At 33.6% G+C, this 23,811-nt stretch overlaps 1 protein-coding gene across 1 annotated transcript; it reads right to left on the bottom strand.

The window, feature by feature from the left end:
* Positions 1–19,062: 19,062 nt before the first annotated feature.
* Positions 19,063–20,990, bottom strand: LOC149553002 (uncharacterized). The gene is made up of 2 exons (XM_089788520.1): positions 20,886–20,990; positions 19,063–20,602 (listed from the first exon to the last, which is right to left on the bottom strand). The coding sequence occupies exon 2, from the start codon at positions 20,595–20,597 to the stop codon at positions 19,458–19,460; it is 1,140 nt and encodes a 379-aa protein (XP_089644646.1). The 5' UTR covers positions 20,598–20,602; positions 20,886–20,990; the 3' UTR covers positions 19,063–19,457.
* Between the last annotated feature and the right edge of the window lie 2,821 nt (positions 20,991–23,811).

The following is a 23,811-nucleotide window of genomic DNA, read 5'->3' as shown; positions in this document are numbered from 1 at the left end:
CAAATGAAATGGTACCACAATTGAATATGCTTTGTCTTTGAATGCAGAGCTAAATTCTTTGTAATATGAATGGCACTCTGACTATCTGTAAACAAATAATTATCCTTCTAAGGGTGTCCCAATTCTTCCAGGAAGAACTAAATCCATATCATCTACTTGGATGCCTCTATAGTAGAAACATACTCTTCTTTGTAGTGGATAAAGCATTAACCTTCTATAACCTAAAAAATTAGCTCACTGTTGCCCCACCAACAGTAAATACATAACTTGTAGTACTCCGCTTAGTATCAATATCCTTTGCCAAATTTGAGTCAACATATCCTTGTAAATCAGTAATAGAGCCCCCAAAATGTAGACACTTGTTGGATGTTCCTCTCAAATATCCGAGAATCCATTTAACTGCACTCCAATGTTCAAGCCCTGGATGACTCATATACCTACTAATGACTCTCACTACATGTGCAATATCTCACCTTCTACATACCATAGCATACATCAAGCTTCTTGCAGTTGAAGCATAAGGTACCTTAGAAATATGATCCTCCTCTTCTTGTGTCCTAGGACACATCTCCTTAGTCAAATTTTAATGACTAGGTAAAGGTGTGCTAACATCTTTAACATTCTCCATAGAGAAACATTGGAACACCTATGCAATATAATCAACCTGAGATAATGTCAATTTCATATTCTTCCTATCTCTGTAAATCTTCATATCAAGGATTTTTTTTGCTGCCCCCAAATCCTTCATAGTAAATGAATGTGCTAACTATTCTTTTAACCCCTTAATGTGATCCATGTTAGACCCAACTACAAGCATATCATCAACCTATAAATATAAAATAATTTAGATGTCATCATACAACCTCTTAAAATAAATACAATGATTTGAATGATGCCTACTATATCCATGTTCATGAATAAAACTATCGAATTTCAGATACCATTGTCGAGGTTCATCCTTCAAGCCATATAAATTTTTCTTTTCCTTCCCACTCTTCACAAAACTCACTCTCTTTTGTTTTCCATACACACAAATTTCACAGAAATCCATATTAACACATTTCAGACCTTGTAAAACTTTCTTTGAATGAAGTATTTCATACCTTTCTCACTCATGTGCCCAATTTTATTGTGCCACAACTTTGTATAAGAATCTATAATAGCTATTTGTTCTCCCTGCTCAACTACAACAATTGTTCCTGAACATTCATTTATCTCTAAATAATCAAATTAGAAGGAACAATATGACCTGTACAAAGATATAAGATGCCTACTTTCACACCTTTTGCTACTATAAGGGAACCTTTTGAAATATTCTAATTTTAATCACTTCTAAAAGTAACTACACAACCCTCATCACTAAGTTACCTTGCTGAAATTAAATTTCTACTCAGCCTTGGAACATGTCTTACCTCATGTAGTAGCCAATGATTCCCATTCTGCAACTTAACCTTAACTTTTTCCCTTTCCAACAATCTTACAAGGTTCATTATCCCCCAAATAAACAAGCCCAAAATCCCCTTGGACATAATCAATCAAATAAACTTCATGAGTTGTAGCATGAAATGAAGCACCGGAATTTAAAACCCATGAATCATCAATAATTTCTAAAGATAGAAGCAAATCATCCTCTTCGAATTTGTTACTTACCATATTTACCTCCTTGTTCCCTTCTGGTTTATCTCCTTCATTGTTCTTTTGAGTCCAACCATCTTTCTTCTTATGCCCTAGTTTCCCACAGTTTTAGCAATCTCTCAGTCCTCTGGATTGAGACCTCTTCCCCTTTGACTTTCCTCTTGATTTCCCATGATTTCTATAATTATTTCCTCTCTCTGTCGTTTTGCCTCTACTTTGTGCATTCAAAGCACTTCCTAATGTATATTCACCTGAGGTTTTCCTATGGGTTTCCTCACTCAAAATAACATCGATCACATCATCATATTTTAGGGTATTGGATCCAGATATGGAATTACTCACATTCATTACCAAGCCATTCCAACTTTCAAGCAAATAATACATAATCAAGAGAGCCCTAATTTCTTCATCAAAATTAATACCCACAAAAAATAACTGACTAGTAACAATATTAAACTCATTTAAATATTGATCTCAACAGATCTACCTTTTGCCATCTCCATATTAAATAAACACTTCATGAGAAAAACCTTATTTGAAGTAGAGGGATTTTCATACAATTTCTCTAGGTTTCCATCAACTCTTCCGTCGTCTTCTCTTTTGCAATGTTAAATGTCACTGATGGTGCCAAGCATAACTAAATGTTTCCAAGTGCCTTTTTGTCTAAAATATCCTAGTCCTCATTTGTCATAGTTCCCTGATTCTTACTTTTTCCTTCCAGCGACTTCCATAAATCCTTCTGATAAAGCTAGTCTTCCATTTGGATTTTTCATAATTGAATGTTCTACCCATTAAACTTATCAACCTTCAGCTTACCCTTGTCTGCCATCACTTCTTCTCAACCATGAGACTCCCACTCAACCGTGAGACTCCCACTCAATTGTGAGACTTTCTAGTAGAGAATAACTAAAAAAAACAACAACCCCACTTTGATACCACTTGTTAGCATTAAACCATAGATAGAAATAACAATTACATGCAAATATAAATAATAAAAAAATATTGAATTGCATAGAAAACAACACAAGACACCAAGATTTACATGGTTCACCCAATCCTTGGGCTATGTCCACCAAACAACAAGTCCAATATTATTAGGATCTAGTGATTACAACCTGATTATAATCTGTAATCTCTTACAACTCAATACCGCCACAAAAGCAATTTTCACATCACACACAAAAAAAGATACCTAACCCTAAGACCTTTTTATACAAGTATTTTTACCACTTTAGGGTTGCAACACATTAGCCACATGCCAGCCATACATCAACCATGACCCAATCTTTTTTTATGAAGTATGTACATTACTTCCTTGATCAGTAACCACAAACTAACAAATCAAATTGAATTGTAATCGAAACATTAAATCAAGTCGAAGCCTAATGATTTAAAAAAATTAAAAAAAAACTAATTTCAAACTAAATTGAACACTAACTCAAAATCATATTTTTCTTAAACCTTAAGGGTAAAGTAAGTTGAACCCTAATACAGAGAGTATGCATCAACATTGAACAAAATTGAACCCTAACCCTAAACTTGATGTAGTACATGAAACTAAACCTATCAATTGTTAAATATGTACTCCTCTTTTAGTCCACAAAAACCTAGAAGACCTAGAATCAAATAAAATCCTATAACCTTTCTAAAACATAACCTTAAATGTGGTTAAACTCAAACCTCACTTAATCACAAGATTAAGAAATTTCTAACCTTGATTTTGACCCTAACATGGTTGAACTCTTTAAACTAAAATAGTTATCGTAAAACTAAAAGTGTACCAAATTGAATTTCAAACCTGACACTAGACAAAGCTAAACCAAAACCCTAATTCAAATTAAACCCTACCCCTAAAAAAGAAAAATTTGAAACTTCATTTCTTAATAAAAAAATGAAAATAAATTAACCAAATTGAATTATAGTCAAAACCCTAAATCAAATTGAGTCCTAACATAAAACTAAATGAATGCTAAACTAAATTAAACTTCAACTCAAATCCAAATTTGAACCAAACCTTAAGGGTAAAGAAAATTAGACCCTAACATTGAGAGTATCTGTCAATATTGAAGAAAATTGAACCCTAAACCTAAACCTGATGAAGTAGTGCAATAAACTAAACCTAGTGATTATCAAATTTGTGTTTTTCTTTTAATACACACAAATATAGGGGACATAGAATAAAATTAAATACTAGAACCCTTTCTAAACTAACCTACCTTAAACACTATTAAACCCAAAAATCAATTGACCATAGGTTTAATAAATACAAACCTCAAGACTTTGAACTTAATGTGATTAATATTTAAGCAAAAATAGTTATCCTAAAACTAAAAGTAGACCAATTTAAATCTCAAACTTGACAACAGACAAAGATAAATCTAAACCCCAATCCAAATTAAACCCACCTCTAACACACAAAAATGAAATTTAGTCCCTTAACAAGTAACACAAATAAATTTTAAACCTAAACCAAATTGAATTATGAGAAAAATCCTAAATCATGTTGAACCCTAATCATAAAAATAAATGAACACCAAACTAAATTAATTACCAACTCTAAACCAAATGTTACTTGAACCTTAAGGGTAAAGCAAATTGAACCCTAATACTGAGAGTGTTTTTCAACAATAAATAAAATTAAACCCTAACCCTAATATTGATGAAGCAATTCAAGAAAATAAACTTAGAAATTATCTAATTTGTATTTATGTTTTAATCCACACAAATCTATGAGACATAGAATCAAATCAAATCTTAGAACCATTTTTAAACATAGTCATAAACAATGTCAAATTCAAACCTCACTCCACCATAGGCTTACGTAAATACCAACCTTGACTTTAGACTTAAGGTGATTAAAATATTTAAACAAAAATAGTTATACTAAAACTAAACGTAGACCAAATTGAATCTCAAACCTTATAGTAGACACCATTAAACCCAAACTCCAATCTAAAATTAAACCCTAAACCTAACAAATTAAAAATTGAATCTTAGTTCCCTAACAATAAACTAAAATAAATTCTAAACCTAAACTAAATTGAATTGTAATTAAAACCCTAAATCAAGGAAAACCCTAATCATAAAATTAAATGAACACGAGAAAATTAAACTAACTTGAAACCAAATATTACTCGAGCCTTAATAATGAAGAAATTTTAACTTTAACACTAAAAGTAATTTTCCACGCTGAAGAAGATTAAACCCTAACCTTGAATCCGATGAAGCAACATAAGAAACTAAACCTAGAGATTATCAAATTTGTGCTTCTCTTTTAATCCAAACATATGCAAGGGACATAAAATCTAATCTAATCTTAGATCCCTTTAAAAACATAACTTTGAACACTGTCAAACTTAGACTTCATTTAGCCATACACTTAAATAATACCAACATTTACTTTGAATTGAATGTGATTATAATCTTTAAAGAAAATTGTTATCCTAAAATTAAAAGTAGACCAAATTGAATCTTATATCTGACAATAGATAGAGTTTAATGAAACCCCTATCCAAATTAAATCCTACCCCTAACACATAAGAACTTGAAACTTAATTTCCTAATCATAAACAAAAATAAATTCTAAACCTAAATCAAATTAAATAATAATGTTGAAACAAACTAGAGTTCAAATCTTATGATTACAAGATAACCATAGATTAAATTAGAGCTAGTATACATTAAAGCTTTAATTTTGGTGTAAAAATTGGTGTCATTAACACCAAATTTAGCATCCCAAAAAATTACATTTATGGGTCAAAATCAGGGATAAAGTGGATGTTAATACTACATTGTTAAACACAATAAACTACCATACATGTTCATAGATTAATGGGAACATTTTATGATTTTGAAATCACAAATGAATTTGTGGGAAACACTCACTATAGAGCTCATTTTTTAGTTCTAAAAAATAAAAAATTGCCCCCACATTACAATTACCACCATATATCATTCTCAGTTTTTGTATCAATTGTTGTTCATTTGCATGTCAGTCTTATTGATTTTTTAATTATTATTTTGGATGTCCACTTTTTTTGTTGTTAGATACAAAATATATGATAGATGACATTGTAGTGTTTTCTCGCTCAAGTTAATTTTTTTGCAAGATAGAGATTAGAGGATAGATGGATAGAAATCAAACCCCTAGTTTCGCTTTAAACATGAAAATATATTTTGTCTTTTGGTTCAATTTGAATCTATATAAATATGTCTAGATAAAACTTCTCCTATATCACCTTAAAATTTCAAGAAATAGAGACACATAACACTTTGGTCATAATGAGGTAATACATTGTTAATTTATAGATTTGTAAATGCTTCAATTGTTTCTTTGATTTCTAGTTTCTATTGTTTCCAAATCAAAATGAAGAAATTAATTTATTATATATAAAGACATGAGAATGACAAAGAAAAAAAGCATTGGAAACCATAGTGGGTATAAATATATTAGATGATATTGAGTTTAGAATGCTTTCTAGATACTTTGTAAAATTATGTAGTAAAGACTTTGAAGCTTGTCAAAGGGAATCAATTGATTCCTCAGCCACTCCTATAATGAGCATAAGATCTAAAAGAGATTCAATACGAGTAAACTTAAGAATGTAGAATAGGTAACAAAGGCTTCCATTGTTGCAACCACTCATGGGAAACAAACTTCTTCAACTACACAATACATTTCATCTTGCATTGGTAATTATAATACTATGACGGAATATGATGTGGTTTTAGGGGAAGTACAAATGACAAATAATAGAAAACCATTTGTGAATATGTTGAAAGAAGCATTCCTTCAATGGTTCAAACACTATTTATGTTTTCCATTTCCAAAGACACCTACACACCTGTAAAAATAAGTTCTCCATGACTTAGACGCTAAATTATGCATAGGTTGGTCTATAAGAAAGATAAAGCTATAAACATCTCAAAACTATAAATGATTTTAGTAGAACAAAATGAAGGAGACAAAACAATTCCTCTCAATCTAAGGGTTGAAAAAAGGAATTGATGTAATTGTGAAAGTATGGAAAGGTTGTGTAAAAGAATATGAGAAGTCCAAGGCATAGAGGAAGTCAGGTGAAGAGAGTACAAATGTATTTGAATTTTCTCTTAAGATTGTACTAAATTTATTAAATGATTCTTCAATTCTAAATTGCATAACTAAATTGAATTAGTATATGTTTTAAGATAAGGCTTCCAAAGCTAGGCTTGCAAAACATTGTGCCATGCATCATAATGGCCAAAAAGGCTTTTGACCTTCATCTATATATTTGTAAGTATATCTAATGTGTTAAATGATATTTTTTTAAATTTCTCAAAAAAAAAAAGTGATGGCATAATAATTAGCTTTACTATTCCATGTGCCATATTTTGACAAAAGCAAAAAATGGTCAACACCCAACACCATTTGAAAAGAAAATGTGACAAAGTGAAAAGTGGACTGATTTTATCTTTTATTTGGATAGAGAATGAGCTATCAATAGTTGACTTTCAATAATTTAGTTAGATACTTTTGTGTAATATGTCATTTTTCATTTCTCCTTTTGACCTATATGTTAGTGTGTAGGATGAGATCTAAAGTGTTTCTCTTTTGGCCATAGACCCCACTCAATTGTCTTATTATTTCATGAAATCACCTATGTCATATCTTGCAACATTGTACTATTTCATTTGATATTTCAAGTGATCAATTTTCTTATGTCATTCCATTTTTGATGTAGAGGTCTTACCCAAAAGATAAGGGCACAATACAAAACTAAAAATACTATCAATTCCTTGACCAATACCATAAAAAAATTAAATCCAACACCAAAATAAAGATTCCATAGGTTTTAGGTGTCCAAACCCCTCAAATATGTCCCAAACTCCAAATTTTCATTTATAGTCACAAAAAACAAGCCTCTCACATGGAAAACACAAGGCCTAGGGCTTCCATTATCTCTCCCAACTCCACCTCTATTGATATGAGATTGTTTTGAAGTGAAGAACCTATAATGGAACAATCATTATTTTGTTAATGATGTCAAACCTGCTACCTATTGGTGAGACAATTGCTTTTTGGTTTGAAAGATATCATTTAGTTGATTGAAGAAGAGGATTTGAAAAGAAGAGATGACAATAGCACCTAGAGAAAGGTTGAGTTATTTTGGTATGCAAAAGAAGCACTAAGACCAAGTAAGACATTGATACAATAGTGTATTGTTTATCTACTTAAAGTCTAAAATGAAAGATTACTCAAGTTAAGACTGGAAGAAGATCAAGTAGGAAAAGTGTCTGCCAAGTCTTGCCAAGTAGTCAATGCAAGTTGAGTAGACATTAGTACAAGCCGAGTGAAAATCAAGAGGTGCCAAGCAAAGAAGACAAACAATGCATGTCAAGTGAATGTTAGTATATGCCAAGTAAAGTTTAGTTGGTGCCGAGCATCAGTAAAATTTAGTGTTTGCTGAGTGAACTAGTGTTGGCCGAGTGACAAAACAATATAGATACTGAGTGACAACAAACAATGTTAAATCGAAGATTTGATGAATCTAAGCCAACTATTTTGATTTCTTGAATTATGTGAAGTGTGTGGAAGATAACTATGATGAGTTGGTGGCACAAAATTCAAGGTAAACCATTTTGAGGCGAATACAAGGAAGATTGTAGAGAAAGTTTCTAAAGGAACCAAATGGAAAAGTGGGTAGATTCATTGAATCCTACCTAACCCTAAAATGGACAATTGTGGTTAAGTGGAAAAGATCTAAATTCTCTATTGATAGATAGTTGGTCAGAAGCAAACATTGTCATTGCGAGAACCTAAGGAAGAGAAGGAGTCTAGGGTATTGCTTCATTCAATAGCCCAATATAAGAGATTGCAGTTGGCATACAAAGCAAGAAGGCTTAAGGGGATGAATGCTTGAGGGAAAATAAGCTACAGAGCTAAAAAGTATGAGTGCCAAGTAGAATGAAGGACTAAAACAAAGATTTGTAATCTGCAATTGAGTTGTAAGTTTTTATCAGATCAAGTCCTACTATTACTTTCTAATAATTGTACTAGTGTGGATAAAATCATTTGGATTAAGGTTGACCTAATAGTCATTTGTAAATCCTTTAACTGGGTGACATTCTTATGGAATGGTCTAAAGTCTTCTAACAAGGCTCACTTCTAATAAGGTGATTGAAATCTTTTAGTTAGGTCACATTTAATAGTGTGTATTGTAACCTTTAACAGGGTTGGCCTTTCACAGGGCATCAATTCACAAGAGTGAGAATTAGTAGCATGTTATTGGTGGTTTTTCCCATATTGAGTTTCCACATAAAATCCTTGTGTCAAACTGTGTGAATGTTCTTATGGTGTTTCATGTTTACATTTCTGCAAAGTTATTTTGACCTAGGATAGTAACCTACAAAGTTTAAGCATTGAATGATCTAATAGATGCATGCATGTTAAGGTTTTATGGATATGGGTCTACTACGCATTGTAAAGTTTAATTTGTACATTTGGACCTTGGATAATTGATTCACCCCTGCTCTTAATTATTCTAAAGAATTCCAACAACTCTTGGTAAAAAACTAGTTGCATCTTCAAAGGGACCATAAGCACTATAATTGTGCTAAGATTTTATTTTTTCCTAAGGTGAAATGGAGTCTTACAAGAATTTAACATTCAAACCCTAGTTGGTGAAGGTTTCAAGCCCATCTTGATAAAAATTGTGATAAATCCTCCAAACTTTAATAAAAATGTTCAAGCCAATTGCACATCAAACTAGCTTCTCCCCTTCTCAAACTAGGGAAACAAAGAAAAAATTGTATTAAGCTTTTTCAAATCTTAACAATAACCCACATGTTGATCACAAGATAAAAATCAATTAGTTTATTTCAAAGGGTCCCTAATTAATATTTGAATGGGTGACCATTGAGATTTGAAAATTGTACTTTTGCAATAGAAAGTTGAGAAAATTGTTAATGCAACTTTTTATAGCTTTTTGCCTTACTTAACAAACTAACTCAAAACTTGATGCCTATCCCTAATACATAAAAGAAGGATAATATGAGTCCAATTACATCATTTTCACTAATTTTGAACATAGTTTAAGTTGTTTGACCATGTTTGACCCAATCAAGACCTTATGGGTCTACAGGAGTTAAATGGCATCAATTGCCTTACAAAAACATTTGAATAGACTGTAGCAAGACCTTATGTGACCTTGAGAAAACACTAAGGGTTCTTGAAAATGAGAAACATCTTATTGGTGCCAAAATCTTCATATTGGAATCCTATGAGTTTTCCCACTCAATTATTGTATTTCCAACTCAACCTGGCCAACTCACACAAGTGATTGGTTATGATCTTCGTGCCCCACACATTAAGCTCTATAAGACTTAGGTGGGTGGGCCATACCTTAACTTGATTTTCAAGTTCTAGGATTTTATAGCAAATAATAATTGTGTGATGACATATTATTTACTATTTCCAAGATGAAAAATTACTTTCTTGGAGAGCAAATTAAATTATGCAATGCGCGTGAGTTGAATTTATCTATTACTTCTTGTATGAATTGTGGTTTGATTGGATGTAAGAAGTAAGTCACTATTCTTATTAAAATAGTTAATCAAATTGCTTTAAACTTGATCCCATCAATGTTCAATAGGCCAATGCCTTGTATATATTACACTAGCAAGTATTTATGAGAGAAAGTTAAGTATAAATTTGTGAGCTGGTGTTACATTATCAACCAAATGATTTCTATATGCTTTGAAGGCTTTGAGTACTTTACAATCGATCTCATTAATTTTAACTTTATTCAAAAAGGCCAACAAGACATACCAAAATGTGACAACCACTCCTCAATTTGATATTTGAATTGTAAATTATTCAAGTCAACTCCACCTAAGATAACACATTTAGCATTTATTTCAAAGAATAAAAATCACAAAGAACTTATCAACTCACAGATCTGATTGCACACTGTTTAATATAAAAGAGCAACTGATTTATATTGAAAGATAAATAATGTTGTCCCTAAAATGTTTATTTGAAAAAGATTTACGATGTAGCATCTTTGATAACCTGATTTCAAAAGACTATATGACTTTTATCTTGTATTGTATTGAATTATATCTCTCAAAATACCAAAATGATCCTCATATATAGAAGAGGATTGAGTTACTAGTGAAAGGGCATACCCTTTCACCAAAATTTACAACAACTTGACAAACTTTGATTACATATAACTGATTTATCAACAATAAATAGAACAAATCATTATTTTGGCATGTTGTACACATGTTTCAAGGATCCTTGCATTGGCCAAACTATATATTTATTGGAATTAACAAGTAGGAAGTATACTTCTAAAAGGGGGAGGAGGGGTCAAGGTGGTGGTGAATGAGAAGTACTAAACTCTAACCAATAAAACTTTTAACCATTATATGCATAAACATATAGAAATAACATGTAAAGCAAATGCATCCATATAAACACTTGACACCATATATGATTACCCAGAAACCCTCCAATGAGAAGGTAAAACTGGGGTGGGGATGACACCCACAACTCTTCACTACTGTAGCAATAAAGTTCACCTGTTAGGGTTACATATTTTGACCATTCTCATGATCTGCTCCGTGAAAGGCCTGCCTTGTTAAAGGCTTACAAAGGATTGTTAGATCCTACCCTGTTAAAAGATTTTAACACCCTATTAGAAGTGTGCCTGGCTAAAGGACTTTAGAACACTCACTTGGAATGTCACTCTGTTAAAGGCTTTATACAATGGCTGTTAAACTAACCTAAGTCCATAGGATTTCATTCTACTGTAACAATTGTTAGAGAGTGCAATAGAATGTTTGATGTGATACACTTACAATCTGATATTGCTGATTTCATATCCTAATTTAGTTCATCTCGATCCTCATTGATCTAGAATGAAAAATGTTTTAACATTGATTCTTTGTTCTGCTGACTGATTCTACAATGCTATCCTTCTTCTAAGTCTCCTTCAATCCTGATCAATTCACCCCTTTCACTTCCTTCAAATCTTTGCTAGCATTATCTCCTCGCATGCATTCTCTCTCACACTTTGTAAAGTATGGGGCTTCATCTCGTTTAAATTTTTTTTTTGACTTAGGGTTAGGTATGAATCTATGATTGAGATTCATCCAACTTTCCCACTCAAATCCTTCCATTTTTCTCATTGGTTGCATGTTGATTGCATAGGGAATCCAAATAGATTCGATCTTATCTCTAAGCTTTGAGATCTATCCATATGTCTGTAATGTGCCCATCTTTTAGCAACTAAGTGGAGTTCTTAGCCCTCATGTTCTCCAAGGCTAAGTGGAGCCCATTATAGTGGTATCAGAGCTATAAGTCTTGCCATCCTATGGAGGTCTTATAGGGAATTTACGATAGTCAGATAGAGGGAAAAGTGTTTGACAAAATGTATATTAGTCCAGATGAGGAAAATGTAATGTTTAGGTTACTCTGTACATTAGAGGAGGGGCAATGGATGCAACAAGAGTAGAATAGGCGAATGAATATGATGCAACAAGAGCAGAATAGGCGAATGGATATGATGTTGCAACGTATGGCTAGACAGATGGGCATCAATATTGACAATTTGTATGTTGCTCTAGTGCAGGAGGTAGTTAATTCCTTAGGTGGGATCGAGACACGTATAAAGCCACCTCGCTATGATGTTAGTGATGTGGGTGTTTCGACAGAGTCAATAGATGTGGGTTTACACTCTAGTATTATCGATTCGCAACCTGGCGTTGGGTCATGTGTGCAAAATTAGGAGTCCACATATGAAGCTTTGTTAGGGGATGGTGATGCAGCAATAGTGGGATTAGGAGAATGCGAGGATGTTGTCATATCAGCAACCAATTTTGTGTCAGTTGAACCATCCAATGAGGAGTTTAGCAGTATGCATGCAGTGGTTGATGTATGTTCTAATGATGATGCACATGTTGATTATGAGTTTTCATCAACTATAGATTCGGTTCAATTTTCTGTTGCAGCAGTTAGTGTTGTACCTATGTCCATATATTTCGATGTGGCTACACCTATTGTTGATATAGTTAGCATGAGTGCATATGGTTTGCCTATAGCTACATCTTTTTCAATGCATGTTAGTGATGATCAATATTCCAGTCCAATATATATAATGTGGGTGGATACAGTGAAGAAGAAATTTTATAGATCTTCTACTATGTTTCCTTCTAGTTACATTTTTGACTTCTACATCATTAGCACAAGTTTTGGAAGCTAGGCTACATGACATGTGGTTGATCTTGATGATGCTAGTTTGCAGATGGTTTAGTGTCCATAGAGATGTTGAACATACTACTTCATTTGGGATCTAGGTAGAGGTTGAAGTTCATTGTATTGCTGGATTGCTTGAGGACAAGCAATTTCAAGGAGGGTGGACTGTAATGTCCCCATCTTTTAGTCACTAAGTGGAGTTCTTAGCCTTCACGTTTTGGAGCCCATTAAAAGGTTGGCCCAAAAAATAGTTTACATCTTAGTTTGTGAAGGCACAAACTCTTATGCTGATTTTGTGTTGCTTGGCACTTACTGATTACTGATGCTCGACACATACTAAAATTCCATCTGGCTCGACACTTTAAACTTGCTTGGCATCTGAATGACTCAACACTTATTGAATTTATGTCTCGACACATATTGGTTACTCAACACGAGTGATTCAACACTCATTTCAACTCGGCATCTATATTATAAACGGCATGAACTTAGAAAATTTCTTAAGTGTGTTGACACTCAATTGTCAAAACCAATTTGAGATCAACAATATTGGCTCTTTTGATTTTGTAGCGTATACATATAATTCTGTGGTGCCCCAACATCTCATCATGATGCTCATGGATTTTCAATTATTTAAAGTATTTTATGATATTCTTATCATTATTTTGCAAAGAGCTTAGAGTTTTATATGCTCTAGAGTTGATAAAGGGGCATATCTATATAATTTCCCGTGGGATTACAAACAAAACCCTTGATTTCAAATGTATTTTAGATTTGTGATGTGAAACATTTGCTAAAAGTACCAATCAAGATTATTTTACTTAGAGGATAACCATACTTTTAGCTTCATATGTGTGAGAAAGAAGATGGAGATCATCAATGAAAGTTATGAGCCCCAAGTAGTTTTTATGTATTGTGTTTATACCTTATAATTAGTAGCATAAGATGGATAAGAAGTTAGCCATTTATATACATAAATACATACATATGTATGCATGTATGTCTTACAACTCAAAAAGAAGATTATTGAACCATATGCATGATACACACCATACCCTTAGCCAATATATAGAGATATCTATCTGAGGGGGAGGGCAAAGGGCACACTAACTTCTCTATACAACAACCTAGAAACATTATAGTTGCAATTAGTAATCTCCTCAATGTTGTAACAATTGAATACCCAAAAGTCCATATTACATATATAAAGATTATCCATCTCAAGGTAAGGGTAAAAGGCACACTAACTTCTCTATATAAGAACCTAAATTCATTAAAGTTGCAATCACTAATATTCTCAATGTTGTAGCAATTATATAGCACATAGACACACATATACAAAGAGGATTCCAAATATATGTGGAAACCCAAGATGGAAAAATCACACTGAGAATAGTTTGATGGATGTACTATTCAAATCTATCCTCACAAAAGTAACAAATTGCTTATAATATGAAATAGGCACCTATCTACGAGAGACACCAAAACCCAACACCAACTAACATAATCCTTTGACAAAAGCATATAATGATTGGATTGTGTCACATTGAAAATATAACTACACATCAATCATCAATGGATACCAAATTATTACATTGATACACATATTGCATAGCTTTATAATGCAGGAGCATCTTGGGTAGTTGGCTATCCTGCATGATTAAGGGATTTTGGTGGAGTTGAGTGGACCTATTTGGGTCTTGGGTAATTAATTTTGATGTATTTAATAAGTATTGTAAGCCTTTAAAGACATTTGGTATTTAATTTCTATTGGAGGCCGACTTGTGGCTCTTCAAGTAGTTAATGTAAGGGATATTCAATTTGTAGCTTACTTAGCCAACTTGTGGCTTAGTTGGGTATAAGTAAGGGGTATTGTGAAGTCTTTAGTCATTATCCATCCATCTTGGAGAAGAGGAGGTCGTAGAGGAGAGAGTTTTGAGAAGGGCTTGTAATCGAGGCTTGGGAAACAAAGAGATTGCTTGGTAGGCTTGCGAGTACTAGTTGGATCTTCCTTGTAGGTTTCTACCAGAGTGGGGATCTGGATTAGCTAGGGTTTGGATGGGATCTTGAGGGATCTTGCAAAACTATTACTTGCTTTGTATTTGGTCGTAACCAAGAAAGCCTTACAACCTGACACATTGCATGTAATCAATTATTTTATGAATAAAGAGTTGTGATTTGATTTCAGATCTTACATTGTTGTTGTGTTTCCGTTGTGTGGATATTTGTTGGGGGCTAGGACATCTCCTTTGAGGATTCTCTTACCCTACACTACATCATTTACAATATTGTAAAATATATCCTAGATACTAGATCTCTCTCTCTCTCTCTCTCTCTCTCTCTCTCTCTCACACACACACACACACACACACACACACACACGCATACTTGGACACACTCAAACGCACAAACACACATGCATACTAGCACACCCTCTGAAAATCAATCACAAACATAACCCTTAACACACATGTACACATATACCAGTTGAAAATCAACCACAAACATAACCCATAACGCACACGTACACATATACTAGTTGAAAATCAATCACAAACATAACCCTTTACCAAATGTAAAATAGGCTAGAAATCATCTAATGCAATTGTTGAAATGGGAGGAAATTCATCTTAAAAAGATTGATGCTTAAGCGAACTTCAAACTATTTCTTGTCAATTTAATTTTATTAGTTTCGATAAAAGAAATTATCATTGTTACTTTTGTTTGATTGTATCACTTATGCCAAATAAGAAGAGATCAAATATTTAAGACATATTTAAGAGTTAATTGTGTAGAAAATATAGTTTTGAGTACATTTAAATTCCTTGACAAGTGTATGGAATATATATACACACATTCACACACATACATACATACATATAGACACATATACATACATACATATAATTATTTTGAAGATCAATCACAAACATAACCTTTAACTAAACATAAAATAGACTAGAACTAATACAATGAAATTATTAAAATGAAAAGAAATTCACCTTAAAAAAAGATTGATTCTTAAACGAACTTCAAACCATTCATTGTTGTTGTTGTTGTTATTATTATTATTAATTTCTTATTGCTTTCCATTAAAAGAAAATTCCTACCTTGTTTTGTTTGATTGTATCACTTATGCCAAATCAGAAGAGATCTAATATTTAAGGTGTGTTTGAGGGCCGTTTGTGCAGGGTAAAAAGTTGGAGTAATGTCAAACAAGTTCATCAGCAAACAAATTTCAAGTCAATCTGGTTTGGAACATCCATTACTCCAATCTGAGCAATACTCTTTTGTCATGGGAGAGATCTCACAGAGCTTTATGAATGCTTGGGGACTGCCTAATATCTCCTGTAGTAGAGCTAAAATTTGTGTAACAACATTGCGAAATCTGGGTGCAACGAAGGAGGTAGCATTCCTATTGTTCATAAGGGTGAGATTTTGAAGTCATTGGATAAGTAGAGTTCAGTGAGTAGTTTCCAGGAATGGATGTGCTTCCTTGTGTACAGGAGTTTAGCTTGCCTAATCAAGGTTTTGGATTTGTGCTTAATCCGTGTTCTCCAATTGATCTGAGCTAGTTTGGTATAGGATTGAACCTAGTTTGTGCTCTATGAAAAAATTATGAGGGCCAATCTCATGTGAAGATATTAGTATGAGCGGTTGTGAACAGTTGGACGTGGGCACTCTTCTATATATTTATGGGCACTCTCCACTTCCAGTATTGAAAATGGTTTGTGACGTGTCATTTAATAAGAGAACTAGTTAACGGGCATTCTTCTGGGTTGTAAATGTAGAAATAGGGTTTAGGATTCAGGTTCCCGAGGGAACCTTTTTATGAGGATTTGTAAAAATGGAGTAGAGTAATAGGGATAAGGAGGGTGAATTGAATAAAATACATGTCACCTGAACTGATTAGTTTTCTGGACATTGTTGATTCTGAATGAATTTATGCTTTCCTATATTTGAAAATACTTGAAGGTATTTATATTAATGCTTTTTCTTCATGGTATTTGTGGAAGCGGATACTTCTGGATCTTTAAAGGCGTAACAAATTTGATGAGCTCCTAGAGAAGACGAGATTCCTGCTGATGTATCATGTGTGCATTGTGGTTCAGTTCTATCGGAACCTGTAATGGCGACATTAACATGACGAATGAAGCATCTGAATAGATAGATTTCATAATCAGAAAAGCCCTGTCCGTACTATTATATAGGCATGAGAAGCAGTAAAAGACGTTGAATGTGAACAAATTGCTTGATTCAAAGATACCTTCTCTACCTCTATTTTTCTGATTAGGTTTCCATAAATCTTCAACAGGTTTGCATATTAATTTTTAACCTCTAATATGCACAATGCAAAACTCGTGGATGAAGCCTTGAATCTGAAGCCCACGGATAACAGAAATTCTTTACTCGGTAAAATTTTTAATTAAAAAGTTATGATCCCAACACCATGAAATTAAATACAAAAACCCAACTCAAATGACTCTGCGAAGCATCATCACAAAACGATACCAAAAGACATTATGATCAGGCGGGAGAAGCAGAATAACGGATTGTATACAGTATTAACATGGTGACAGGATCCCTGGAAGATCAATAGGATTATACAAAAAATAAGATTATCTATTATGTAATAAAATATTCACATAACACAAATCTTTCATTTCTCGTTAAAGTTGCACTGATCCACAGAAAACCCCAACTCAAATGGCTCTGGCCAAATAGCAGACATTAGATGCAGGTGGGACAGTAAGAATAACGAATTGTATACAGTATTGCCTGAACAAGCACATGATGAGAGGTAATCCCATGAAGGTCAACACGAGTATGCACAAAATAGGATTATCTATTATGTAATAAAACATTCACATAACATTAGTCTTTTATTTCTCGTTAACATTACACTCATCCGTAAATACTCCATTTTTCATCCTCCCATTTCTTTGATCTCTTCTCGAATCTCTACCTACTTATCCTCAAAGGTGTATCTAGCATATTTGTTGCGTTTTGACTAAAACCTACCTTCTTTCGACTTATAGAGGACACATAATGGATTTTGTTATTGTAGATAGGATTTCTAAAATAACACATATTCTACCCTGCACTAAAGGTAATGGAAAATCCAAGAGTATAACATCAGATACAGACCCAAATTTCCTGACGCATTTTTAGTGGTGTGAAGGAAGAATGGACACAAACTTACAGTTCAACTATATACCATCCATATATCCATGGATAGACAAACTAATTCATCCAGTCATCAGAAGAACAAACAAGCTCACATTATTTTACATTGTTTTGGGACCGAGTCTCAAAACCATTTCAGACTTGGTAACCTTGTCTGATGAAGAAAGGATGAAGGATTAAGCAAAAGAGTTTTCCAAATAAAGGACGAGTTCATGGGAAGGTTCTGATACAAATTCAGTATAATAAAATTGCAATTAAGATGTCGACTGTTCCTTGAGTATGGAAACCATCAAAGATGTCGCACTTGAATTCAGACCAAAGATATGCAAAGTGTTGTGGAAGTTTGGAAGCATTGTGGAGCAGCTTGAGCTGATCACAAAGGAGATGTATAAAGACTGAAGAAATATATGAGTATGGCAAAGGGAATGTATAAGAAAGTACATGAAGAACTAGAAATGAAAGCAGAAGATAATAATTTTCAAATATTATTAGTTAGAATTTATAGATAGTGTAATTGCCTGTGAAATTTCTCTCGACATACCTACTCTGCCCCATGAGCTGATCCACCATATCAAACTGTAACCCAAGTGCCTCTAGTCTTTTGGCAGTTACAGTGTTTCCTACATGAATGCTACTGATATTAAATCTATTGTTCAAAATAGCTGTTGCATACATGAATGATACTGACATTATATCGATTGTTCAAAATAGCTGTGAACTGAATAGCAAGGCTGAATAATGGATTAGCTTCAATAACCTCTGTGTAACCCATGTGCATTACATTAAAAAGTTAAAAGTTTTTCCTATTCATTCTACTGTTAGAAGAATGGAACAGGCATTGATAATTATATATCTTTAGAAGAGAAATGAAGGAATAAAATTAGGTTTCTTGGTAAACCACATCTTCAGATTTCCTTGAAACTCGGCTAGATAACAAAAATAATCAGTAAAACTAAATTATATCACAAAAATAATTAGCAAAGCTCAACAAAATCAGAAACTAAGAAAAATCAACACTAACATTCATGCTACCAATTTTGTTAAAGGTGCATATCAAAGCATGAAACTGCCCTCAAAGGAAAGGATTGTAGTGCAAGGGCTTACACAAATTGTTAGACAGACAACCTTGTTAAAATACAGATGCACTTCAAAAAGATGCATATTGTCACTTGCCCAAAAAGCGAGGAGATGTCATATGCTCTGTCTCCTTTATGAATTTGGTAATGAACGACAACAAGAGACATCAGTGATTTTGACACTGACTGGACAGGTTTCATAAGCAGCTGGCTGAAACTTGGAACTTTTACAATTTCAGCCCAACTTCAGAAGTCCTTTCAGGCGGAGATTTAAATTTAGGCGGAGGTTTGAATTATCTTCTAATACATTTTTTCAGTGGCTATAGAACAGAATCAGGATACTTACAGTTCAGATACTGAGATCTAGATCTCTTTGAGCTACGAACGTTGAGATTTTCTCCTCCATTGGCATTCTTATCATCAAGGCCCTGACATATATCTTGATCGAGTTCACGCTTCAAGCTGTATTCAGAGCTGCCCATTTTGCTTGTGAAGAGCTTCTCTGCATGGACAGGGAGTTGATAAGGAAGAAAATTGGAATCGCATTTATTTCTCTTCCTTACATTCTTCAGCGAGGAGGGCGCTCCAGACATTTTCGAGGGCCCCCGTGGAACCTTAGATTTATTTTCTCCTTCGTAACCATTTTCGAGAACCCGAACGGCAACATAAGCCAATATATCAAGGGCCCCAAATGCTTCAGAATTCTCCTTCTGAATTTCATGACCTCTATAAGAAATCCGGCTATGGCAGGGTTTGGGTTTCTTGCATGACTCATCCATATAATTTGAAGTGGCTTCCGAGATACCCACAGGCTTCAAATCCCTTGTTTCTTCATAAATACTCCATTGCTGCAACTGCATTCCCTCGTCTTCGTCCTCAGAAATCCAGCAATGCAAGGGGTCCTCCAAGAAGCTTGTGCACCTGTTATGGATTCCATCATCATAGCTTGCTTTTTGGCCGCCCATCCTCCTTCCCCTTAACTTTGATGATTCCTCCCTTTCGCATAAATTTCCGCCTTCGAACAATTTTTCTTCAGAAGAGCAGCGCAAATGATCATGTGGGTTGCATGACATTGTATCCGCATCACTAGTGCTAGGTTGAACTACTGAGGTGGGAGAATTTATGCGATTTACCTCACTATTCTTGTACATGGAGTCGCAGAAATTTACATCCCCATTTGAACTTTCGATTCGCAAAACTAAACCGCTGCAAGCGCGTCCAAATTTCGATGGATTGACTTCAGCAATCTTGTGAGATCTGGGTATGGAAGCAACATCCATGCAATGCTTTATTTTCAACGGGCCCCCATTCCTGGGAATTTTTAAATTGAATCCATCTGCAACAGAGCTTGCCTTATCAGACATCGAGCAAAACCCACCTTCAATCCAACTGCCTTTCGAGACTGATGTTTTCTTGCGAGCTCTGCCCCATTTCCAGAAGCTGTCGCATGACTTCTCCATCGCCTCTGAAACACACAAGAAATATCGACAGACACCCTTAAGTAGGCTTTTAATGATGTGTGAATGCTGTGAATTGCAACAGTACAGAACTGGATCAAGGATCCTTGTCTAAAAAACTCTCTCGACAGAAGAAAAGCTAAATTGCAAGGGTAAAACTAATTTGAAGAGGGAAACCGTGAATTGATCAAAACGCTAAATTTGCAAATCAAAAGGCCAAAATATTCTCTTCCACCCCAATGGCAGAATAAAAAGCAGGTGATTGGTAAGTGAGGAAGGAGGCTACAATACCTAGACGAGTTTTGATCACTGTACAAAGAGCATGAGGATATAGACGCGGTCACATAATCCTGACCTGAAAATTTAAGCAAAGAAATCCCATACGATGACACCGTCTTTAGAGTTGTGGAAACTAGCTAGGTATAGTTTTATCCCACTTCTTTTTCCAAATGGTAAGGTAAGTATTTGCGATTTTTTGAAATTGGAGTAAAGAATATTTATGGCTGTGATCTCAATTTTATTTTTTAATAGTATTAATCTTGTACAATTAATAATAGACACTTGAGTTTACAGAGTTTGATGTAGATCATCTTCATTTCAGTATTGATGATTGAATGTGTTAATTCTATTGAATTCATGTAAGATAAAATTTAACTCATATTTTATGACATTTAGTCTAAAACACTTAGTAAGAGCCTATATGTATCAAATACACAAATTAATTAATAATTTAAACCTCCTTAATTTAGTGTTTGAGACCATAAAGTGTCAGTTATACCAAATTTTCTTGAAGCATAATATTGATCTCATTTGTAATGGTCCATGTTCTATATATCCAATAAGAGCATGTAGGAATCAACTATAAAAATCAATGCTTGGTGCCAAGGTCTTGGGCACGACTCCATGCAATAACACCAACTTTGAATGAGGAAGGCAAAATTTTAAATGGGAACATAAGTATCCTAGAACATATTTATTAGAATTAAAATATCAACGTATGTTAGTTTTGCACTAAGAACTAATGAACATCCATTTTGCAAAACTAATCTTGAACACACTCTCAGGCTCATCTAAAATGGTATCAAGATGGAAACCCCAATAAAAACATGTAAACATCAAGGGCACAAATTGTGACTTCGACCTTCTTTGGTTTAAAGCAAATAATTTACGATATGAATCTCATATTCATTTGAGCCATGATCTTAATCTCATCCCTTATGTTATCTAACCCATGCACTTAAGAAGAGTCTGTAAACATGGAATGCGTGAATTAGAACATGGTGTCAAGGTGTGTGAATTATGAATAATGCTTCCAATTTAGTAATGGACTAAGGGGTACCAATTAGACCAATTTCTCCTAGCTCACAAAACCAACCACAACAATTATGGAGTTTGTCATATGCACTTAGCAAGAGCCCAAGCATTAAGAACACATATTATGACATGGTGTAAATTAAAGGTTGAGGGGTATCAATTCCACCAAAGCTATTGGTGGCATGATATAAATATCTTCCCTCATGGTTTTGTATATAATTTCTACACTTCCTGCCCAATCAACATCAATGTAAGCACATAATGTGAAATCATGTAATCTATCATACCATAACCCATAATGTGAAGTTCCTTTGAAATATCTGAAAATTATTTTCACTACTACAAGATGTGTCTCTTTATAATCTACTTGAAATCTCGCCACAATTCTAACTGCATTAGCTATATCAGGTCTAGTATGTGTCAAATATTGGAATCCTCTAATCATAGATCTGTATCTTGTTTGTAATGCACTAGGAGATTCATCTTTTCTTGATAACTTACATCATATCACCATAGGTGTTTCAACAGGTTTACAATTCTCCAATCCAAATATTTTCAACAAGTTTTTAAGATACTTAGCTTATGATATAAAAAATTCATCCTTATTCTGAACAATCTATAATCCCAATAAATTTTCATCTCACTAATCATACTTATCTCAAATTCTTTCTTCATCTCTTCTAAAAATGTCTTGCTAGCTTCATTGTTACCTCCAAAAATGATGTCATCCACAAACGCTACAATAATCAACAAACCATCTTCATTCTTCCTTAAGTATAAATTGCTATCACATTACCTTTCACAAATTCCTAGTTGATCAAATGTTTATCCAACCTCGCATACCAAGCTCTAGGTGTTTGTTTCAGTCTATATAATAATTTCTTCAATCTACAAGCTATATCATTTTCTTCTGTCAAAGGAAATCCACTAGGTTGTTCAATGTATAACTCTTCTTCTCATTCTCCATTAGAAAAAGCTTACTTAACATCCATTTGATAAACCTTAAAAATTTTGTTACCTACACATGCCAAAAATATTCTAACTGCCTCTAATCTAGAAATAGGTGCAAAAGTTACCTCAACATCAATTCCTTCTTGTTGTGAATAACCTTTCTTTTTTTCTCACTACTTCACCTTGTTCATTCATCTTATTTCTGAATATCCACTTAGTTCCAACAACATTCTTGTCTTTAGGTCTAGGAACCAATTCTTAAGTTTTATTCTTTTCAATACGCTCTAATTCCTCTTTCATAGATTTTATCCAAAAATCATCTCTACAAGCTTCATCACTACTCTTAGGTTCAATTTGAGATAATAAACATAATTCTTCACTTACCTTGTTTCTTGTCATAACTCCTTTGTTTGCATTCCCAATTATTTAGTTTACAAAGTGATTCTTTGCAATATTTTTGTTATGTGTTCCTTGCTTAACTTTGATTTTTGCCCTTGGTTCTAATCTAGGTTAATGTCTTGGTTCTTGTCTTTGTAATTCAATCTGCACATCAATTTTAATTTCATAAAATAATTCTCGCTTAACATTTTGATTGTTAGTCCTTTAATTAGTGTCTCCAACATAATCATAATCAAGTGTCATTTCTTGAATTCTGAACTTTTTCATCAACTCTCACATTAGTCTCAATAATAGTCTTCAATCTTTGATTAAAACATCTATACACTTTACTCAATAAATATCAAGAAACATTCTTTCATCACTTCTAGAACCAAATTCCCCAATATCATCATCTCTTTTAATATAACACTTACTTCCAAAGATTCTAAAGTATTTCATAGTAGATGTATGTCCAAACCAAATTTCATAAGGTGTCTTACCAGTGCCTTGTCTAATCTGAACTCTATTCATTGTATATGCTACAATGTTCACTGCTTCTCTCCAAAATATATGT

This window comes from Cupressus sempervirens, chromosome 6 (assembly GCF_028749045.1).
Source record: "Cupressus sempervirens isolate cs-2001-9-10 chromosome 6, ASM2874904v1, whole genome shotgun sequence".
In the NCBI taxonomy this organism is placed as follows: domain Eukaryota; kingdom Viridiplantae; phylum Streptophyta; class Pinopsida; order Cupressales; family Cupressaceae; genus Cupressus; species Cupressus sempervirens.
This window is presented reverse-complemented; position numbering and strand designations above follow the sequence as displayed.